Source organism: Meriones unguiculatus, chromosome 17 (assembly GCF_030254825.1).
Source record: "Meriones unguiculatus strain TT.TT164.6M chromosome 17, Bangor_MerUng_6.1, whole genome shotgun sequence".
Taxonomy (NCBI): domain Eukaryota; kingdom Metazoa; phylum Chordata; class Mammalia; order Rodentia; family Muridae; genus Meriones; species Meriones unguiculatus.
Window position 1 is genome coordinate 25,979,326 of NC_083364.1, and position 21,871 is coordinate 26,001,196.

Below are 21,871 nucleotides of genomic sequence, written 5' to 3' on the forward strand. Positions count from 1 at the left end.
TTTCCAGTTTCATCGTGTAGTCATGGTTCATTAAATCCTTGTCAATTCTGCGAGCGAGCTCAGTCTTCAGGTTCCTCCCCCTCAGAGGTTCAGGTAGGCATAGACCTTGATCCCTGGCTTAGTCCTCCTGGCAGCCAGCCCTCATCCCCAAACTATACAGGGTTCCCAGCTGCCAGTCATCTCATTAGCATACAAAAGGGCTCTTCTCACAGAGGAGGTTCCAAGCGGGAGTTGGTTACTTAGATTTATTATTAATCTGCATGTATGTATGTATATATTTATGTCTGTATGCCAAGTACATACAGTGCTCAAGGAGGCCAGAAAGAGGCATTGGATAGCCATTCAGGGTGCTGGGAATTGAACCTCCATCCTCTGGAAGAATAGTTAGTGCTCTTAGCTGCTGAACCCCAGTTCTAAGATTTTTTAAGAGCTCTTGTCAGGAACCAGAATTGTCTGAACTCTTACTGAATGACAAGTGCCTGCAGATAAACCATGCCGGAAGAACAGAAAATAATGTACATGAATCAGATATACAGAATCATGGGAGATCATGTCAGCTGCCCCTTCAGGGGAATAAGATAGGCAAGTATAGAGGTGGATAAGAGAAAGATCGAGGCAGACATCTGCTCTCAATGGAAGAGGGTGTGCATTAGAACAGTAGCATGGTTGGATCTAGAGGTGAAAGTGTCTCCATCATCACAAGTTTCGCTTCCCTCACAGGTGTCACTGTCCTCACCAGTGTCATCTCTCTCAATAAGTGTCACCACCCTCACAAATGTCACCTCCCTTGTAAGTGTCACCTCCATCTCCCCTGGAATCCAGCTTCACCTCGCCATCCCCAAGCCCAGAAGCTCCTGCTGCATTTTGGCAGACCTTGCGTATCAGATGAGACCCCGGTGCGGGGCTCACTCGGCTGTGTGCGGCTAGTGGTCTCACTCACATTGAGTGGTCTCACGCCTTGGCACATACTCTACACTTTCCTTGGCTCCGGTGACATAGTGCACTGTCAGTTTTCCAGTTCTGTCATTTATAGGAAACTTGGCTGCAAAATTCTCTGAGGCCTTCAGCTTTGCTTGCTTGTAACATTTAACCATTGCTTCTGCTTCACTTCAGTACAAGCTTTTGAGGCAGATAAGGTTGCCTGTGAGTAGGAAAATACACCTGTAAGGCAGAGAGACCTGTGTATAAATACTAGGGAGTTTCAGTTTGAGAAAAAGATTCCACTGAAAAGGACAGTAAAAGCCCTTGTTACACTCCATATGGTGTAAATTGAGTTTCTCATGACCTTCACAAAGAGCTGTGGACACAGATGCGGCTCTGGAGCTTAGAGCGGATGCTGTGCTGGGTTTTGCTACAGAAATGGTAAACAAGAGTTAGTCCAGGGCATCACACAGAATGTATTGTGAATAATGAATTACATCAGCATTCCAGTTTTCAAAATGTTTGTAACTAAAAGGAGCAAAGTGAACATCTTAAAATACTGCTTACCACTGGGATGGTGTCCCAAGGGCTTTGGGAAAAAGTTAAGTAACAGCCATCAATCCATAGTATGGTGGTTTTCATTAGACTTCGCTACATGAGCGTTTTACTCTCCTCTCAAGAGCTGTCCATCCTAGTTAAGTCTGTCCAGAGAACACAGCAGGAGCCACTCGGCATTCACCTGCTTCTCTCTGTGAACAGGATGATTGGCTGTGTTTCAAATATCCCACTGGCTCTGGCACACTGTCCCTATTAATAGCCTTTTCTTTTGTCTTTTCAGGAAACATATGTAGACTTAGATTTTTCAAAAACCTACTTTATTTAAGCTTCTTAAACGCCTCTACCTCCCCTCCAACCCACCCCCGCCCCTAGTTAGGAAAGAAAGCAATTTAGTATGGACATGGATTGTAGACCTCTTTAGCTACTTCCTGCTTATTCTTTAGGGCAATACCAATGTCAGTCATCTGGATTCCAGTGGTCCAGTCAGACAGCAAACAGTAGCAGGAGCCTCGACGCATTCTCTGGAGTGTTTCTCTTTCTCTCTAGGAGCATCTTGAAGCGAAGCAATGCAAAGTAATGCAAACTGAAGTGATTTGAAGCATCCTCTGTCTGTGGGCTCTTATTTATACCTTCTCAGAGTCCACACAGGGATGTTTTCCTGGTGGTAAAAGCCATGCCCCTCACTTGAGGCAGTTTCCAGCTGACAGAGATCGTGCACTCTCTCACAAGTCTGTTTTCAACAGTAGGTAAAGAACTTCCACATTCCACAGTTGGGACTAAAACAAAAAACACATTCACATAACACAACTGAGTTTTTAAAGAAACCAAAACTTCCACTACAATAACAACTGATATTTAATTTTCTGGCTTCTGACTCCAGCTCAAGTTCATACAATACTTAACCCCAACCCTGTGGTCCTGGCAGGTCAAGTGCTGTCTCCTGCCAGTCTTTCCTAACTTAATGTGTTAAAATCACTATTGGCCAACATGTCCAGCCAGTAACACTTACATACTAGTTGTCCAGCAACAAATCAACATGACCGTGACGGGAGGTATCCCCCAGAAGACCTGCTTTCTCCTGAAATGAGGATTTGGTCCTTTACAGCCCAGAGAAACAGTCCAAATGAGTTTCTTCCACTAGTCGCAGCAGGTGTGCGGCCGCTCAGTCAGGAATCTCAGGGCCAAGGCTGACCTGGAGGCTCTGGAATTTACTCCCGGTTTCTCTGCATGCAGATGAAGTGCACAGAAGACATTAATTTCAGTGCAGTGCTCAGCACCCTGCTCTAGTATCTCCCGAAGTTGTTAATTTATACTAATATCAAATCATTTCAGGTTCTCCTGAACTGTTCATGTGGTAAATTCAAAGTAACGAAAGTACAAGATCAAAGGAAAAAAAGATTTATTAGATCCTAAACACTATTAACAAGGGTCAGAGTTCTGTTTTATTTTTGTTTATCCTTTGTCTCTTTGTTGTTATTTCTCTTTCTGTTCTGTTTGTGTTTGTGGTGTGTGTCCTCCACTTGTGTCTGTCAGTGTGTCATGGTGCACACAGAGGCAGAGAACAATCTGGGCCGTGACCCTCATCTTCTTTCCTTGGGACACTGTCTTTGTGCTTATCCCCTGTGTGTCCAGGCCAGCCGGCCTGTGAGCTTACGGGGGTTCTCCTGTCTCAGCAGTCCATCTCCTCATGGGTTGGCTAGGGTTACAGTCAAGGCTCCGTGTGCAGAGCCTCTGTGGCCCAGGTCCTCCTGCTTGCACAGCATGCTCTTCTTTTTACCTGCCGAGGTATGTCTGCAGCCAAGGTTTGGTCTTCTTCAGGACAGATAATAAACCAGCAGCATCAGCAGCATGAGCACGTTTGTTTCATCTTCAAGGCGATAGGAAGCACTGATGATTTTAAAGCAAAGGGGTCTGATACAGCTCAGGGACTGGGCTGTGGGCAGACCTCTGTATCTATTTCCTGGCTTTTCTTCACCTCTTTTCCATATCTGTCGTAATGAATGGTATAACGTTCCTACCAGTTAGCAAAGGCTTATGCCCAAGACATCTAAGAATGACTTTAATGCAGAAAGAATTTTCAGCCATTGTGCATTTTTGATGAAAATATAAAGTAAGGACTTATAAAAATTCCACTGCCCAATAATGTGAAAATATTCATCTTACCAATGTTCAGAGTACATTGAAATAGCAATATGTCTTTGCTTTAGCTTACTTAGCTAGCCGGTTCTTAGAAGTGCTTACTAAACTGGCACATGTTTAAAGATACCCTTTTGTGAGTGAGTGAGGGTGTGTGTGTGTGTGTGTGTGTGTGTATGTGTGTGTGTGTGCACTTGGGTGTGTGTGTATGTGGACTGAGTTTGTAGGATATGGTGAACCTGTGTACAGGCCACACAGGTGTCCTCTCTGGAGTCTCTTCCATCTGCTGTGTTTCACTGAGGCAGCGCCATGTGCTGCATTGGAGCTCACGGTTTGGCTCTTCTAGCTAGCTGGCTCTTTACCGCTGTCACCCGACTGCTGAGATTACAGCAAGCCTCCATGCCTGCCCAGCTGGGGGTCTGAACTCTCACTTTTACCCGTGTATGACAAGTGCTTTTTCTTGAGTCTTCCTTGACTATATGTATTCATATTTGTATGTGATATTACTTGAATGTGTCTTCCGGAGTTCATGTGTTTAAAACTAAATCTGCAGGTTCATATGCTGGAGGTAGGTAGACTTACGTGAGGTCATGAGCTTGGGGTCCCATCGTTGGATTTAGAAGGCGTCCTAAGAAGAGGAAGGGTGCGTGAGCGTGCTTTCGCTTTCAGCATGCGTGGCATAGCGGAAGGTTCTCACTGGTGCATCTCAGTCTTCGTTTCCCACTCCAGAACCATAAGCCAAATACCTGCTGCTGCTTGTAGTTTACCCGGCCCAGATAAGTGTCATGGCCTCTGGACCAGACAGTGTGGATGTAGGCAACATCCGCTGTCATCCCGTGTTAATGTGCATATGTTATGTGTAAAATTCATAGTCTTTGACTTAAGTCCCTTTGGCCAACTGTGTTCCCAGGTATTTTGGATTTTCTATAGGAAACTCAGAGATTTCCACTTCTAGATAGAATATATTTGAGGTTTCTTAGGGAGAGGTGATGAACAAAATATTTTGAATCATCATTGATAAGACGTCAGCTACCAGGCAGCTGAATACAGTGATCCCTAAAAAGTTACAGAGGACATAAACTACTTGAAGAAAGTTACTAAGTCACTAGTTAGAAAAGAGGGACTCTTTTCTGAGAGCATCAGTCTCAGTCAAGAAGAGAGTCTGAGAATGTCGAGGTGGTGAGGGTTTGCAGGACAGCCAAGGAACAGGAGTGCTCCAGGAGATGTGAGAACACTACTTACAGATAAAGAGGGGGAAAAAGAAAACATCCGAGAGAAGTAAGTGGAACAGTGTCCCAGACTCACATAGAGCCAGGAGTAAGGCCTGTTCCCACCAGCGCATATGCAAAGCTTCAGCACCCACAGGTGTTAAGACCACCAGAGGTGCTCTCCCTGTGAAGGAGGAAGAGAGAATTGGAAGTAAGTGCTGCTTTGATCCCACCATCAAAGCGTAAAAGAAAGCCCTAAAAAGATGGAGCTGTTTGCAGCTGCTTAGAATAAAGTTAGAACATAGACTATACCTAGCAGGGTAGAATTCCCACTTGCTGTCAAGCAAAGAGGTGGGAAAATACGTCAAAATGAGGAGGCAGAATCTATTGACAGTTTCTGACCCAGAGGTGATCCAGGAGATAGAATTAATAGAAACATTTAAAGTTATCATAGTTTATTCTATGCTCAAGGAGCAGCCATTAAGATTGAATATGTTGACTAGGGATATGAAAGTTAGAAAATGTTGAAGCATCTGGAGATTGTATGGCAGTATCTAAACGGAAGACGAGGTCACCAGCAGAGTGGACATTGGCAGAGGAAATGGTTAGTGAATGGTACAGCAACAGAAAGGACAAAGGCCGCCATGCAGCTGACTCTGTGAGAAATCAGCCATGGGTCATGAGTTACACAGGAGCCCCAGAGTGGAGTCAGCAGCGTCTCAACCAAATGGTTGTATGCGAGTAATAAAAGCTATTCATACCTGGCTGCAGCTCAGGTCTGGTTTTGCTGTAAAGTGAGGTTTGGTACCAAACCAGGGTGTTTGGTTTTGTACTGTGTTATTTGGTTAGCAATCCTTTTGGTTTCAGAGCTTGTGAGTTTTAGGGAAAAGGTTTATGGACCCATTTTGGAGAAAATCTGGCAGTCACTTTTGCCGAATGCTGCATCTTGAGTCATGGGGCCGCAGACCTCTGACAGCTGGTCAGGCTTGAGTACCAGACTTGGGTGCTTATGACGGTGTTCATAATATTTAAAAAACTGAAAGGAACCGAAATATCCCAGTAGCCCATAGTTGGTTAAATTCATTATGGTACCTCTATACAACAAATGAGCTTTGTAGCAATGAGATACTGGAGCCACACTGGAGAAAGTATTAATGTGGTAAACTAATGTTTAATGTCCAGTGTGGACATGGCAGGAGTGTGGCTGCAGGCGCTCACACTGGACACTGTCGTGGGATTTGATTGTGGCTTCTGTTCACAGGGTCTGCTCTTGGTTCTAGGTTTCCATCAGTGTGTATATATTCTTTCTAATATAGCTGGAAAAATAAGCTTTTTAAAGAAAATGATGATATTCCTCTTTCACTTCCAATTACCTGAGTCAGGAATCATTTTGTTAACAGAGCTCACGAAGGTTCGGCGTGCTCAGCGTTATTAAGGCCATCACTCAGCCTGTCATCACATCCCCAGATCTGCTCTCTGTGCACCTGGATTCATAGCGCATTGCCTGAGGCGTTTCCAGGGGAATCTTTAAACAAGAGTCAGACCTTTGTCTGGGGCTGCTGGGCCTCTAGTGTTGCTCATCAGAGGCCCAGATCTAGCCTCAGGAGAACAGCCTTCTGTGGGTCATCCGCCACATCTAGTCCCAGCTTGCTTTAAAACGTCTGCAGAGCCTTTCATGAGGTCATTTTTTTAAAGCTTAAATGCCTACTTTTCTTTGAAAATCTATTTCTCCCTTTTCAAAAAGAACATAGCAGAAGTTAAAAATGCAAGTTACCCGATTTCCGGACTATTGATGCCATGATATGTTACACCAAGGACTGTCAAGTCCAGTTTTTGCAGACCTTTTGAGCCTAACAGTCCGGACAGCTAGCAGTTTTTAATCCTTAATCTGAGTCATGCTTTCTAACTTCTGAAAGTCACATGATGTCACTGCCCTAGAGATGGTGGGACTTGAGTGAGTGGAGCTGATATATGAGACGGACTAAAGTCTCCTGCAACATCCAACTTTATTCAGAGCCTCGGACCACGTATACTCTGAGGGTTATGAAAGGTCATGAGTAAAGGTCTCATGAGTTCAAGCTGTATACCATCACAGGGACAAGCCACGCATGACAAAAATGTTTTTCTATGGAGGTGTGTGAGGATGGTTTAAGCATTTAGTCGAATAACAACATCAAGCAATAATGAGTAAACTCACTCCTGAAGTAAACTCACTCCTATCGGCTATACCTGGGAGAAACACGAGACCACTTCCATGTTTTAGAGAGACAGAGGGCTGTAGACGCTTTTTCTCACAGTCACTCAGAATTCTTCCCACAGGACTTCATTCCTGGACCATGTTCCAACAACATGGTGAAAGCAGGACACCTTTCCTACCTGCAAGGTCACATGACAGCCATGGGAAGCATCGTCAGGGTGACGTCTGTCCTGCAGGCTCCTCAGCTGAGCCTGAGAACCCAGTGCATTCCTTACACCTCATTTAGATGTAGAAGCTAGGATCAGCCAGCCAGCCAGCCTACGGTAATTGCGATGTTTTATTTATGACCGATAAGTGTATATTCTGGCGTCGTGGGTGGGCTACTAATTTGTGCTGGAATTCACTACTAGATTTGGAATTTTGTTCTATAAGAAATTGAATTTCTTTAATAGCTACAGGCTGTTCATATTTCCTGTTTCATCGTGCTTGAGTCTCTACTTACAAGTTCTGTATTTGAAGAACAATGTCCTTTAGATATAGTTTGATATCAATTCTGTTGATAGTCACTTTTTTGGAGATTTTATAATTCATTTAATTAAGCTTCTCAAAGAGTTTACCACAAGAATCTACAAGTAATTGTTGGCAGACTTACAGAATATTAAGTTCAATATTATTAAAAATAATTTTATTTCTATATAGTAGCAAAGATCAATTATACTTTGAATACTTGAGAGTCCAGACTTAAAGAATATTTTATCTTTTAAGACTTTAAAGTGATTTTGTGTATGTCAGATCCATAAAGGGAGAAATATATTGTCTCTATTACATGTATGAACTTGTCAGAGAAAATAAGAAGGAAAGAAAAAAGCAAACAAAACACAAAACAAGGGCTGGAGAGATGGCTCAAAGGTTAAGAACACTGGTTGCTCTTCCAGAGGTCCTGAGTTCAATGTCCAGCAACCACATGATGGCTCACAATCATCTATAATGGGATCTGGTGCCCTCTTCTGGCCTACAGGTGTACATGCAGACAGAACATTGTATACATAATAAATAAATAAACCTTTTTAAAAAAAAACACAAAACAAATCCAACAAAGGTAGGATTCATTGTTTGATTGCGTTTTCTTCATTTTTTCTTATTGAAATACAAAGAAAACACAAAACTTTGTAGAGAGAAGGATTTCCATTGTAAACCACGAAGAAACAGTCAAAACTGTAATTTTGCCCTTTTGGGCACTTACTTGACATGGGATGCTCCCGGTGTGGCCTGTGCAGTGTTGACAAGCATGAGCAAGTTGCAGTGTGTCTAAGTCATCGCTCAGAGACTGCGGGAACAGTGGCCATCGGCACGGGCTGAAGAAGTTTGATATCAATTCTGTTGATAGTCACTTTTTTATAATAAAAATAAAAGCAGCAGGGCCGTGATTGCTCAGCACTAACAGTATTAGAAATCCGCAGTGAACTCTTAGTTCTTAGTAGGTATGATTCTGTATTAGTAGGTTTTTAGGGTCCTCACAGAAGGTAACTGAAGAACATTCATCTTTCATTAGTTCAGAAGGTTAGGACCCGTTTCTTAGGTATGGTGACAGGCTCGCAGTCCTAGTGAAGTAAGACAGAAAGGGGCTCTTTTGTGCCATGTAGTGACCTTCTCCATCTCTTACTAGAAACTTAACAGTATGCCTAACAGGTTCGTTCTCATGTGAGCCTTCCGGTTTTCCTGTTTGCCAAGGTGTTAGAGAATGCAGCTGTTAAAAGCCTAAATCCCAGAGATTGGGCAGCTTGAATGTGCTCAGACAGCACTTCGGAGCACGTGATCTTCCTCAAATGCTACTTTGATTTTTATCTCTAAAAAGTGTGGCTGAAGCCATACTAGAAGCGGTAGTGTAGATGAAACACAGTTGTGCTCATGATGAGCCTACTGTGGTGCTTGGCACATAAAATCTTAGTATGTTCTATATTATTTCTCTCCTCTTCTTACTCCTTATAAGGAGTAAGCTTGATTTGATTTTTATTGCTGTGCTAAAACACCATGACCAAAAGCAACTTGGGGAGGAAAGAGTTTATTTCCTTTCACAACTCTCAGGTCACAGTCCAGCACTGAGGGAAGTCAGGGCAGGAACCCAGCCATGAAGGAATGCTGCTTACCAGCTCGCTCCTCATGGTCTGCTCAATCTGCTTTCTTATACATCTCAGGTCGGCTAGCCCAGGGTTGCCACCACCCACAGTGACCTGGGCCCTCTCATATTGATCATTAATCAAGGAAGTGCCTGACAGACTTGCCTATGGGCCAGCCTTATGGAGGCATTTCTCTCATTCGAGATTCCCTCTTCCCAGTTATGTCTCAGTTTGTGTCAAGTTGACAAAAAAATAAAAAAAAGCAACCAAATTGTAGCTACATTCCAGTATGTCTCGTAAAGTAGAACTGCTCACTTTTAAATCTACTTCCATTTCTAAAAATTCCTAAACAGACAGAGAACTCGTCTTCTGTACAGGTACTTGCTGGCTCTTCAGCACCGTGACTGTTGGCCATGCAGGCTCTGGAAACTAGCATTCAGTTCAGCCCTCAAAATCCACAAGGACGCCTTTGCTCACTGAGAAACTTGAGTCGCTCTGATACAGTAATCTTATTCCGTGTGCTGTGGAAAATTAGGTTCTGACCTCCAGCCTCAAACATGAGATTCTGAGTCATAGTTTCACACCTACACGTCGCAGAAGTTAGAATGTAAAACTTGTTGGTGTGTGTGAGTGCTTGAGGAGTCTGTCATCAAGTATAAACTGCAGTGCAAGCCGGTCGCCACACTCCTGGAGGAGACACCGTGGTCACACTCAGCACATAACTTATGCATTTAACTTGGATCTTTGTCATGTCTTATTTCATATTTCTGTTTGGTATCTTGTTTCTCTGTTATTTGACCATTTCTAGCTCATTTTGGATTTGAATCAGTTTCTGGATTCAACCTAACTTACCTCACAAATTGCAGCCTGCATTTAATCACTGTCGGCTGTGTTTCCAGACTCGATTTCCAGCCAGCCAGTGCTTTGATAACTTCTTACCAGCCAGGTCTGTGCTGGTTCTTGTTCATGTTTAATGTGATATTTTTATTCTTAGAGAAATTCATATATTCATCTGATGTATTTTAATCATATTCATCCCCCACTCCTAATTCCTACCACCCCTTCTCTCTACCCCCTCCCACCTTTCCCTCCTCTTTGCTTAATAACCCACCGAGTCCAGTGTGCACAGCCCATAAGACTCCTGGTTGTGGACCATCCACTGGACTGTGGTGAACTCACCAGAGGCCACGCCCTCAAAGACCGCTGACGCCGCCTCCTCCAGAAGCTATCAGCTGTTGGTAGCACCTCAGTTAGGGCTTGCAGGGTTCATGAGCCTCTTCCCAGTCCCTGTTGGAATGCGGACTGGGTTGGTCTTACGTAGGCAACCTCAGCTGCTGCGAGTCGATGAGTGCAGTGGTCCCGTTGGGTCCAGAAGACAGTTTTGCTCTGCTTCTCCCTGGCCTCTGACTTAGACAATGTTTATGTCTCCTGTTCTGTAATAGTCCCTGAGCCTTGGGTGGTACAGCTATCCCATTGGCTGTGTTGAGTCTCTGTGCCAACTGCCATCCGCTGTGCAAAGAAACTTCTGTGAGGCGGCCTGAGAGCTGCACTAATGTGTGGGTAAGGAGATAGGAGTTAGAGGGCAGCTTGACAGTGTGTCCACCTAGAAAAGTAACAGTGAAGGTCCTCCCCAGGGCCCGTGAGCTCTCAGACCATGGCTTCTGAGTCAGATTTACAGTATCAGACAAGCGTTTCTTCCTGCACAACAGGCCTTGAATCCAATTAGGAGCGGCTTAGTCACCCCATACCATCCACCCCCCATGGAGAGGTCTCCCCACATCTGTCACTATTGTAGCACACAAGGCTCACAGCCGGTAAGACTGCAGATGACACCCCAACCTCAGCGGCCTACATAGCATCTCCTGGTACTCTGAAAGCAGGACAGCAGGGAGGAAGCCTCCTGGTCAATATGGACATCATTTCTCCACGCCCTATGGCCAGTGTGTATGGGTCTTCAGCAACAGGCTCTTAGTAGCTTGTTCTAAGGGAGCCGAGAGCAGCAGCACTGGCCTGTATTGTTTTGGCATCTGTGTTTTTCGTTACTCCCTTTCTTCTACTTACTTTGGTTATATTTTAATCCTCTTTTAGTTTCTCAGATTTGAAATGCAGATCCTTGGTCTTAAGCCTTTCTTATTTTCCAACACAGCATATAAAGTTGTTAAGTGTCTTTAAACCAATGGTATAAGTGCATCCTGCAAATTACCTAAATGTTTTTATGTGACAGTTGCTATAAACTGTAAATAATGTGTATCAGCTTAAGCTATATATAAATGAAGTGAGTCCATCACCTCGCTCAAGGTCCTGCCTCCATCCAGCTCCACCAAAAACTTATTCCAGTCACTGGTGAGTGGCAGCCACTCACTAGATCTCTGTCACACCATATTGCTTTGCATCATCTAGACTTTAGTTAAGTAGAACTATAAGCTACATGTACCTTTTGTCTGAACTTCTGTGCAGCCCACATTGCGATTCACCCATAAGAATTCTTTCCCTCTGGCCTTTGCAGCGCTGAGCTTTGCTTGTGCTCCCATCGGCAGTATTGCCAGCAAGGCTCTGTAGCTTTGTAGTTTCTGACCACCTGATTAAAAACAATTTGGAGGTAAGGGTGACAGCTCCATTGGTAAAGTATGTCACATGTAAACATAGGGACCTTCATCCAGCTCCCCCACACCCACATAAAAAGCCAGGTGCCTGCTCACCCACCTGTGATCTCGGCTCTGGGGAGGAAGAAGTAGGTGGACCCAGGGAGTACACGAGCCAGCCAGCCTAGCCAGCCAGTGAGCTCCAGGGATAGTGAGCCACCCTGTCTCCAAATAAGGAGATGTGACTGAAGACACTCCATGCCCTCTGGCCTCCACACACACACACCGCATACATCTAATCCATGAATACACACACACAAAGTTTCTGGACTATCATTCTAGTTGTCTTACCCTGACCATACTTTCATGTTGCCTGATTATTGGCTTTTTGATCTCCAGAATTTTTTTCCCATAAAATTCTATTCACTGTTCCCTGAAAGTCGCTTGGGTTTTTTTTGTTTGTTTGTTTGTTTTGTTTTGTTTTTTTGTTCTTCTTTTTTCTTTTTTTTTTCTTTCTTTTTTTTTTTTTTCCTTCATTGCTGTTGTCTTAAGCTCAGCTATACTCATTTAGCTGAATTTTTTGGAATGTGAGTCAAATACAGTTTAACTATATCTAAAAAGTTACTGAAATGTTTTCCCTTTTTCCAGGTAAAAATGTCTCCATCATATCATCAGTCCAGAGGGGATCCTCCTGCCAGGAAGGTGAGTCTTAAAAGCAACTGGTCCAAAGACCTACCTCTTGCATATTCTGCTCCATGGTCAGCCCTCTAAATAGCAGTGGTGTTAACTTATGCTAATGTTCTCAGGCCTTTTCTGACTGGATGCTTTAATGTGCTGTTAGGATTCCTTGCCTCTCCTAGAGCAGCCCCATGGGATTTCAGGCCCAGCTATCAGTCTCCTGGCAGCTAAGAACTGTAAGCATTGTGGAGCTAGCATCGTCGCAGTCTTCCTCACGGAAGACAGTAGCAGATGAAAAGCATTCTGAGGGAAAGCTGCCTAGTTTTCTCAGTGACACGTTTTCCCTCCAAAATAAACTGTAGAGACACTGCTTTTCAGCACATGCCACATGAAGGGTTGTCAGTAGATGCGGCACTGGGCCTGCCCGCTGTGTCACTGTTTCTGCCTGTAAACCCCAAGGCCCTGATGAGCAATGAGTCTTTGCCCTGAGCAATGCTCAGAAGGTCGTAAGAGCAGCCCTGCAGCCCTTTCTCTCTCGCGCTGCAGCAGTTGGCTGACGGCTGTCAGTAGCCTAGCTTTCTGCTGCCTTCTTTCACTGCTTTTCTTTTTCTGATTGTCGGGGTGCTGCTTTCTGGTTTTATTTTGGTTTCCTTTACCCCCTCTTGTTAAATTTTAGCTAGCACTGAAGTCAGCAAAGTATTCATGGAATAAAAATGACAACTTGTTTCTCTGTTTACTAACAGTAGGTTTTAGCTTCAAAGCACTGTGACACACACCAGCCTTTCTCAGCCTGCAAACCTTGGCATTTCAAATGGAAAAAAGGATAGAAACAAGACACAATGTCTGAAAAGTCCTGGAATGCGTTACATTATATAGGAATGTCTCCGTGCCCTGTCAAAGCATCAGGGCAGGCAAGACTGAGCGCTAGAGTGTTGACTACTCAGAGCCAACTCACCGTAACATGAGCAGTTGGTCGGCTTCACACCACCAACTGCTTACAGAGAAGAGGAGGTTCATTCAGGGCTGGGTTTGCGTTCATGTCCTGCCAGCTTCGTGATTGTGCACCTCAAGAGAAGGTGATACAGCATAGCAGGAACACCTCTGAAACATGTTCATATCAGGAGCCAGAAAGCAGAGAGGATGAAATCAGAGCCCCTCAGTTCCCAGGGACTCAAAAACCTCCTGTTAGACCCCTTCCCAAATTTCCATAGCAACTCCTAGCACCGCTGTGACGACCTTCAGAAATCTCTGGGTTCAGTCAGTAGCCAGTCAGAGTAGAGCCTGAGTCTTGTTAGTTTCATTGAATAATATTCATAGAATACAGAGGGAAACTGGCTTGTTGAAGCTCTTGAATGGTAACTATATGACACACTTCCAACAGGATGATTAAAACTTGGGCTTAGTGTATAACCAAGTTTAAGCTCAAAGCCTCTGAAAAGGTGGCCTCTTTTTTTTCTTTCATGTGTAAGCTAGTGATGATCTTATAATTGCCCTAAAAACTAAATGAAACACTGTTTAAGTTTGTAACACTTATGTTTGATGCATAGCAAATGCTTATGCTATGGTGAAAACTACTATTTGACATGGGCCTTCCGACTCCCATGTGCTTTTTCAGTTATCATGGTATGTCAGTCATCAGGTATTTCTTGATGCTGGATACAGAGCTAAGCATTAGACTCCAGATGAAAACGCAGTGTTTGTTCTCAATCGCATCACCAGATCTCATCACTAGGTGATCTCACTGTTTTTTATGCATATATTTTTATATGCATATATATTAATGATAGTTTAATCACACTGTATCCCAGCTGTAGCCCCCTCCCACATTCCCTTCCAATCCCGCCCTCTTTCCCTCTTCTCCCTGCCCCTCTCCAAGGGAGAGGACCTCCTCCCCCTCCATCTGACCCTAGCTTATTAGGTCTCATCAGGACTGGCTGCACTGTCTTCCTCTGTGGCCTGGCAAGGCTGTCCCTCCTCAGTGGGAGGTGGTCAAAGAGCCGGCCACTGAGTTCATGTCAGAGACAGGTTGGCAATGCCAGGTGGTATACAGGGTGCCCTGCGGGCATCAAGAGGGGCCTGGTTTTCAAGTGAGCAGCCTGGTGCAGTCTTATGTTCTTTTGCTTAAAGTACAATGAAGAAGCCAGGGATGGGGGTGCACACCTGTAATCCCAGCACTCAGGAGGCAGAGGCAGACGGATCTCTGTGAGTTGAGGTCTGGTCTACAAAGCTAGTCCAGGACAGCCAGGGCCATACAGAGAAACCCTGTTTTGAAAAACAAGCAAACAAAAAAAGGACAATGAAGAACTCTGATGAATGGTTAGCTACCCCGCAACATCCTTGTTTCACGTTGTAGTAAAAGTAAATTCTGCCACATAGCCAAGAGTTTATTAAATAAACACTCATTTAGAAGTAGATTGATATGACCTATTTTTCAGACTTGGTGATGCCTCAGCTCTGTAATTCGGGTATCTGACTAATATCAGAAAAGGGGCACCAGCACAGAAGCAGGGGTCTGCTACTCTAATCGACTTCATCTAAAGAACCACCTGCCTAAGGAACAGTAGCACCTTTAATCCCAGCACTTAGGAGGAGAGGCAGGTGGATCTATGAGTTCGGTCTAGTGGCCTGAGCTGGTCTATATAGTGAGTTCCTGACCAGCCAGAGATACATAGTGAGACCTTGTCTCAAAAGGAAAAAAGAAGCTTCCCAAGCCATGACTGGATACACATAGCCCTTGGTGTCATTCTTTTTTGTTTTGTTTTGTTTTGTTTAAAAACAAATTTAATTAATAATGAACAAGCAATAAAATTCAAAGACAGAAAAATGTCACCAGTGGCCATTCATTCTCCAGGTGACATTAAGTTCTTCATTCAGACGGGCATCAGAGAAGGAATAAAATAAGAAAACCAGGACAACTAGAATTACATTCAAGAACATACTTTAGAATCAGAACTCCAACAGATGTTAAACTAAAAGCCTTGGTGCAGGGCCTGGAGAAAGGATGTAAATCTGGTACAAGCTACGTACCCTCCTCCCAGGAAGAAGCAGGGAGGAACTGACCTGGGAACTGTGCAGTGACCACAGTTTGCAACACTGAAGAGAGACTGCACTGTGTGAAAGTCTGAGCTCTGACACATAGATGGTTTTCCACACACACTGTGAATAATCACCATGCATTGAGCTTGATGGTGATGTTAAAGGAAGTGAATGGTAGGGGTCAGCCTTCCCACTCTTTTTTTTTTTTTTTTTTTTTTCTCAATGCAGTTTATTCAGGAACCTTGAACAATCTTCTGACCCTGGGGAAAGCCAGCCCACAGCTTAAATAGCCTCTGGGTAGCCAACCCCAGCGTACCACGTGGGCAATGCAGATAGGTCCACATACACGGAAGCAAGCCAGATCCTCAGCCTTAGCCAAATATGGAGTTGTTTGTGACAGAGAGCACTCACCATCGGGAAGGTGGAAGGCAGAAACCAGCTCCATCTTTAAGGCGCGGCATTACACAGCTCTCTACAGTTCCCCCTTTTTGTTTTAGACGCATCAGGCAAGAGTAGAGGTCTGATCTCTGATATTAGAAATAAATTGGGACTTTGTACCAATGTTCATTTAGGTGTCATCCACCCAAAGAGCATCAGACCTGTCCGATACCTTTTTCTCAGAGGCGGGACCTGGGGCATCAACCCACATGCAATCAGACATGCTCTTCTCTGGGTCAAAAGTGGCTGACCCTGAGTGCAGTGCTTAGCTTCGCATCCTGAGGGTAACATTTTAGCTTTTTATGGTAGCCAACCATGCTTGGGAAGACTGTTCTGCTTCAATGGCTGTAAAGGCCTGAATGATCATGGCTGCATTACGCTGTTGTGAGACTCTAATCTTGCATATACACCACAGGCAAACCAAGGAGACCAACACCAGAAGGCCTGCTAATGCTCCCATACCCACCCATTCCTTCAGATGATTCATGGCTACAGCAATCCATGATGATAATCCTGTGGCTAGTCCTGCGTCCACTCTGGTAGAATTTACCGTAACAATGGCCACTCTCAGCTGCTCCATCATAGTATCGAATTCTCCAGTCCAGTTACCTAAAATATAGCTAGACAATTGTTTAGACAGATTTGCAGCATGGGAAAAATTCTCATATTGTATGCTAGTGACACAAAGTCCAGCATACTTCCATTGACAGCCAAGTTGAGCAATTTGCCATAGGGTATCAATTTGCTCCTGCACAAGGTCAATCCTCTGATTGAACACCATCAAGCCTCCTTTTAGTTGAGCATTAATTCCTTTTTGTACATCTAAAGCATGAGCTACATTGGCTAAAAGATTATTTAGGGTCTGAACAGTCTGCCCAGTATGACTCATGGCTAATGCCGCGGTGGTAGCTCCAACAGCCGCCAATGAGATGGCAGTAACATTGGCGGCTGTAATTCCAAGATCCCTTTTCTGTCTGAAGAGAGTCATAGCGTGAGGGGCATCAACGGGCACAGGCACCCAGCGAGTCATGTGAGTACCTTGGTGTCATTCTTAAGTGGCCAGGTGGACACCTATTCCTCCCCAGTGTGAGACTGGGCACGACTTCTCTAGTACTTTTCCTTACCTGCACATCTTGAATAGCTTTTATTTTATCAATGAGAAGCTATTTCCAGCATTCACCATAATCTTTAACAAGTCATTAATTTTACCAATTAAGAATTTTGATTTCGTTTTTAGTTCGTTTACAGAATCTTCAGTATTGGTCAGTAAGTAAAAAGCTGAGGGCCTTTTGGAAGCTGCCATTGGGAATTCATGTTAACTGGCCACTACTGGAATGTGAGTTCTTATAGAGCAAGGTACCACCCCTGAATTGAAGCCTCAATGTACTAGCACATCTTCTTATCACATTATATATTCAGTGTAGGTGCCTACCCCAGGATAGGCAGGGAAAGCTTCCCAGAGGAAGGAGAACTTGATCTGGCCTCAAATAATAAGAGGGAATGTGTCCCAGAAAGACCCAAGTAAGCAGCACTCAGTGCGGGGAATACAGGTGGTTGTCTGTGTCTTAAATACAAAAACACAGGAACGTCTAGGGGGAGAGATATGGGGATCCAGATCACAGAGAGTCCAGTCTGTGACAGCTGCTCCTGAGCTGGGGAGTTTTCAGCCATGGCCAGTTGAAAGTCAGAGAGGCAAATTAAAAGGACAGCAAGGTTGCCAGGTAGGAAAGTGTCTAACCTGAGGCTGTACAAGTGAAGTTAAAAAGGGCGAAACAAATTTAGACTGTAGCAGCTTTCCCTCCCCATCCCCTGAAAACTCTGCAGTGCTCTCCCTAAGTCTCAGTTATCTGTCATTTGAGCTCATACTACCCAAACCTGAAATCTTCTCTTTACTTAAGGTCCATATTAGACTGTATGCTTCCTCTTCTTAACGTTTGTTCTTACATCAGGAAGAGCCAGGCAGTCACTTGATTGTTGGCACAGTTGTGGTCGAATAAACGAGGTGTCTATGAAAGAGATCCCTCAGGGTGTGAGTTATACATAGAAAATGAGTGAGGAGGAAGTCTGTGGCCCTAACAGCTAGAGGAAGAACAGATGAAACATCCTTGCTGTTCTAGGCTTCTGTTTCCAGAACAATTTGCAGTAGTCTAAGGGAAAATAATGTGAGGAACAATGTGAAAGTTAGTGTGTGTGTGCATCTGTGTATGTGTGTATTTATGCATGTGTGCATGTGTGTGTCCTTACATATATCCTGGTTCATCCATGACTGTAGTTGCTCTGATGGATGAAAGTGACCATCATGTCTGGTGAGCAGTGGCTGCCAGCGTGACAGGTGTAAGAAACACAAAGGAAGCATGTGGGTTTGCCTGCTTAACCCATAACTGAAGGAGAAACCATTGACTCTGCTGTCAGGAATATCCCTGCCGAGGGTGGAGCTCACACATGAGGAAGGAGGAGGAATGCTCCCTGGAGGGCTCTGCTGACTTCCTGGGACGCACATCTTACACAGTAGTCACTTTCCAGGGAGTCAGTGTTCTGCTTTTGCTAGTCAGTGTACAGCACATGGCACCGCCTGCATCATCTCGGGAGTCTTTTGCATTTTAGATATTAAAATGTCAGCAAACAAGCATTTATGTATAATATGTATGGCATACGTAATAGACTATGTATAACTAGTTGTGTGTATAAAGTTTCTGCTTCTTCAGATCCTGCTGGTATCTTCAGTAACAGAGTTGGGAGATAGACGTGCGTCTCTAAGATCATCTTGGTATTTGCTTGTGGGTGGCCAGAACTTGGCAGGCTTGCAAGCCTACACAATAGTCAGTTTACAGGGAACCTCTAGAAGAGTATTAGTCAAAGCCCCTGAGACCACGGTACTGTGGTATGTCTTTGGCTGACTACATGTTTTATTGAAACACCCTTTAGGGATTTTTGACTGTTAGATGCACAGCCGCCAGAAAAGACATGTCCTTACAAAGCTGGCTGAGGCCTGTCCTGGAGTGGACCAGTTTTTCCTGCTCGTGTGTTTGCGGAAGGCTGAGGATCAGCCACACTGCGTCAACTGAAGACCCCTTGGGCTAATGGTACCCCTGAACCATCCACAGCTGATGCTCTCTAAAAATAACCTCTGCCTAGGAGCCCGGCTGGGACTGAGGGGAGTGGCAGCCCAGGAGTTGGTGACACCATTAAGCAAATTTTCATCTAGCCTTGGTGAGGTGCCAGGTCTTGGAAGGGCAGAAGCTGGTGAACTGGGTAGTTCTTGCTCTCAGTGTGTTTGCAAGTCAGTAGTAACTGGGCTGTGGATTCCGTTCAGCTCAGAACCAAACCTTGCTTCTGAACTTCCCAGAGAGCCCAGGAGACTGGATGAGTTTGTAGCTAATGTTTCCTCTCCTGGGTATTTTGGTGATGAGAGGTGTTGGGAGCCCCGTTTCCTGTCTTCCCACTCATGTCAGGAATATGGACAACAAAACCTGTTCATGATTTCTTTGGATTTCATCTTTTTTGATGTTTTCTACAAGAAAAAAAATTGAAAACAGGCTACCATTTCTGTAAAGTGAGGAAAACTGGCAGGCCACAGGAATGGCTGGTTGGTAGTTGCACAAGTTAGAAGAGACAAAGGGCATAATGTGGTCTTTGCTTTAGCATAGGTTCAGGTGAAGACTTCAGCCAGCATTGTTATTAAAAATTAGTTATTACAAATTTAGTTGGCTTTGGACATCTGGAGCTAGATGGAAGGACAGGCAATGTCAGTAGTTCCAAAGATGGAGCTGGTACCAGGGTAGCTGTTGGGTCGGCTTGGGAGGAATGTCCTACAGTAGTTACTAGAGTTGATGAGCTGCTGTTGGTACATTATTATTAACTAAGTTTTGTGGTTTACTTTGGGCTTGATGCTTTGTGCTGTGTATTCTGTGGGTTCTCATAAGTGTGTCATGAGCTGTGTCTGCTAAGGATGGTACAAGGTAGTTTCACTGAGCCCCAAATCCTTATACATTACTTGTTTCTAATGCTTTCTCCCCCAAACCGGCATTTATATAGTATTTTACAATCATACATTTTCTTGTTCTCCTGTTTATCCACATGCATTTGAAATAGCTGGAATTATTTTCATTCTGAAGAACCCCCATCGTCACTCATATCAGAGAGAGAGGTAAGTATGGGTGTGAGTGCCTCAGGACCACATGGAAGTCAGGGAACAATGTTCAGAAGTCAGTTCTCTCCTTCCATTATGGGTTCCAGGGATGGACTCAGGTGGCCAGGCTCGCAGGCAACACTTTAACCACTGAGCCATCTCTGCAATCCTCCCAAGGCTTTTGTTTATCTCACAAAGCCCTCAAGCCAAATCTATTTTCAGATGACAGCTTTGCTGGATATAGGCCTCTTGGCTGCCAGGGTTTTGGTTTGGTTAGTTGGTTTGGTTTTGTTGTTGTTTGTTTGTTTGTTTGTTTTTTGAAGGTTTAAAATATTATCTCACTGGCTTCTAGCCACCATTGTTGATACTGTTAATCTTAGGGCTCGTCTCATTTGTCCAATAGAAATGACTAGTGGTTTCTACCTTATCTTTTACTTTCAGCATTTGTTACTGTGTGTTATCATTCATTCATATCCTACTTAGAATTCATTGAGCTGACTAAACGTGAATATTACTATTTTTCAATTAACTTGGAAATTTTGAAACATAATAGTTCTGCTGTAGAACTCATTAGTTGTGGGACCAAACATCTCAGTAGACTCTACTCTTCTTTTCTATGTTTGTAACCTTTTACAGATAAGACTTATTTTCTAAATTATATGAATATGGTGAGCAGAGAGTGGATATGTGCATGTAGCTATTCATAGAGGCCAGAAAAAGGTATCTGATCCTTCCAAGTTGGAATGACTGAGCCGCCTACCCTGTGTGGTACTAGGAACCAAATGCAGGTTTTTTGGAAGAGCAGCAAGTGCTTTAACTAAACACTGAACATCTGTCCAGTTCCAGATTTCATACACTCACAGTTTTCTGCTGACATGTATTCACCAATTATTTTGCCAGTTCAGGTTTTCTTTAGACACTGTCTAATGAATTTTTATTTCAGTTCTTGTGTTAACTCCAGAGTTTTCATTTAGCTTCACATGTATTTGTATTTCTTTATTGGCATTCTCCATTGGACTTAGCGGTCATCATAACTTCCATTATGTTCTTAGCTCGTGCTCCCTTCACTTTGTGAATACATGTATAGTGACTGTTTCGAAGCCACATGAGAATTCTTGTGTCTGGCTCCTCTTGTGTACAGTTTTTCTATGGTTAATGCTTTCCCATGTCTGCACACCTTGTGGTTTTTAGTGGAAACTGGACATTTGATGACAGTGTACTTGTCCATCTGCCCCCAGGCTTATTATTTTATTATGTTTAGTGATGGGTTAGAATATTAGTAAGGCTTATTTTCCTCCACTGCTAATCATGTTATTTACTATCGCCAAAACAAAAACACAGTTGTGTCTTTTACAGTGTTTGAATGTATCAAATAACATTAAGTTCATGAGCTATATTGGTTCCATTTCATTTGCTCAGTAGTCTTGATTTCTCTTTTTAGCTAGCAGTTGGTTAAACACAGATTTTTTTTTATTTCCATCTTAATTATTACTATTAACTGTCAGACCACATATTCATCCTCATATAATTGTCCATATGTGTGCCTTATAGAATGGCTACAAAAGAATTAAAGATGCCAAGAGGCAGAAAGCTAACGCAGATCCAAAGAGTCGCCGGGGCTATCTGCTAACTCAGCTGGAGAGTTGCTGCTGCAGGATTGTAGAGCGGACAGTGGGAGAAGAGCTAAGCTGAGGACCCAGAGATAGATGGGAGTTCTCTGCCTTATTGCTCCGATTCCTTGTCTCACACACTGGGTGGTCCGGTGCCAGATTAGGGGTCCAGCACTTTCAGTGTTAGAGGCGGGCTCACAAAGCGAGGGTACAGGGAACCGTCAAGCTAGGCTGCTGTGGGTAGAAAGAAAGGTTTATTTG

The 21,871-nt window shown here is 43.9% G+C and overlaps 1 protein-coding gene across 1 annotated transcript in view; it reads left to right on the forward strand.

The window, feature by feature from the left end:
* The window catches only part of Vps8 (VPS8 subunit of CORVET complex), a 215,747-nt gene that overhangs the window by 170,292 nt on the left and 23,584 nt on the right, over positions 1–21,871 (forward strand). The window contains exon 45 of the mRNA XM_060370095.1: positions 12,368–12,421. Within this exon, the coding sequence (XP_060226078.1) occupies positions 12,368–12,421 (54 nt within the window). The remainder of the gene's footprint in view (positions 1–12,367; positions 12,422–21,871) is intronic.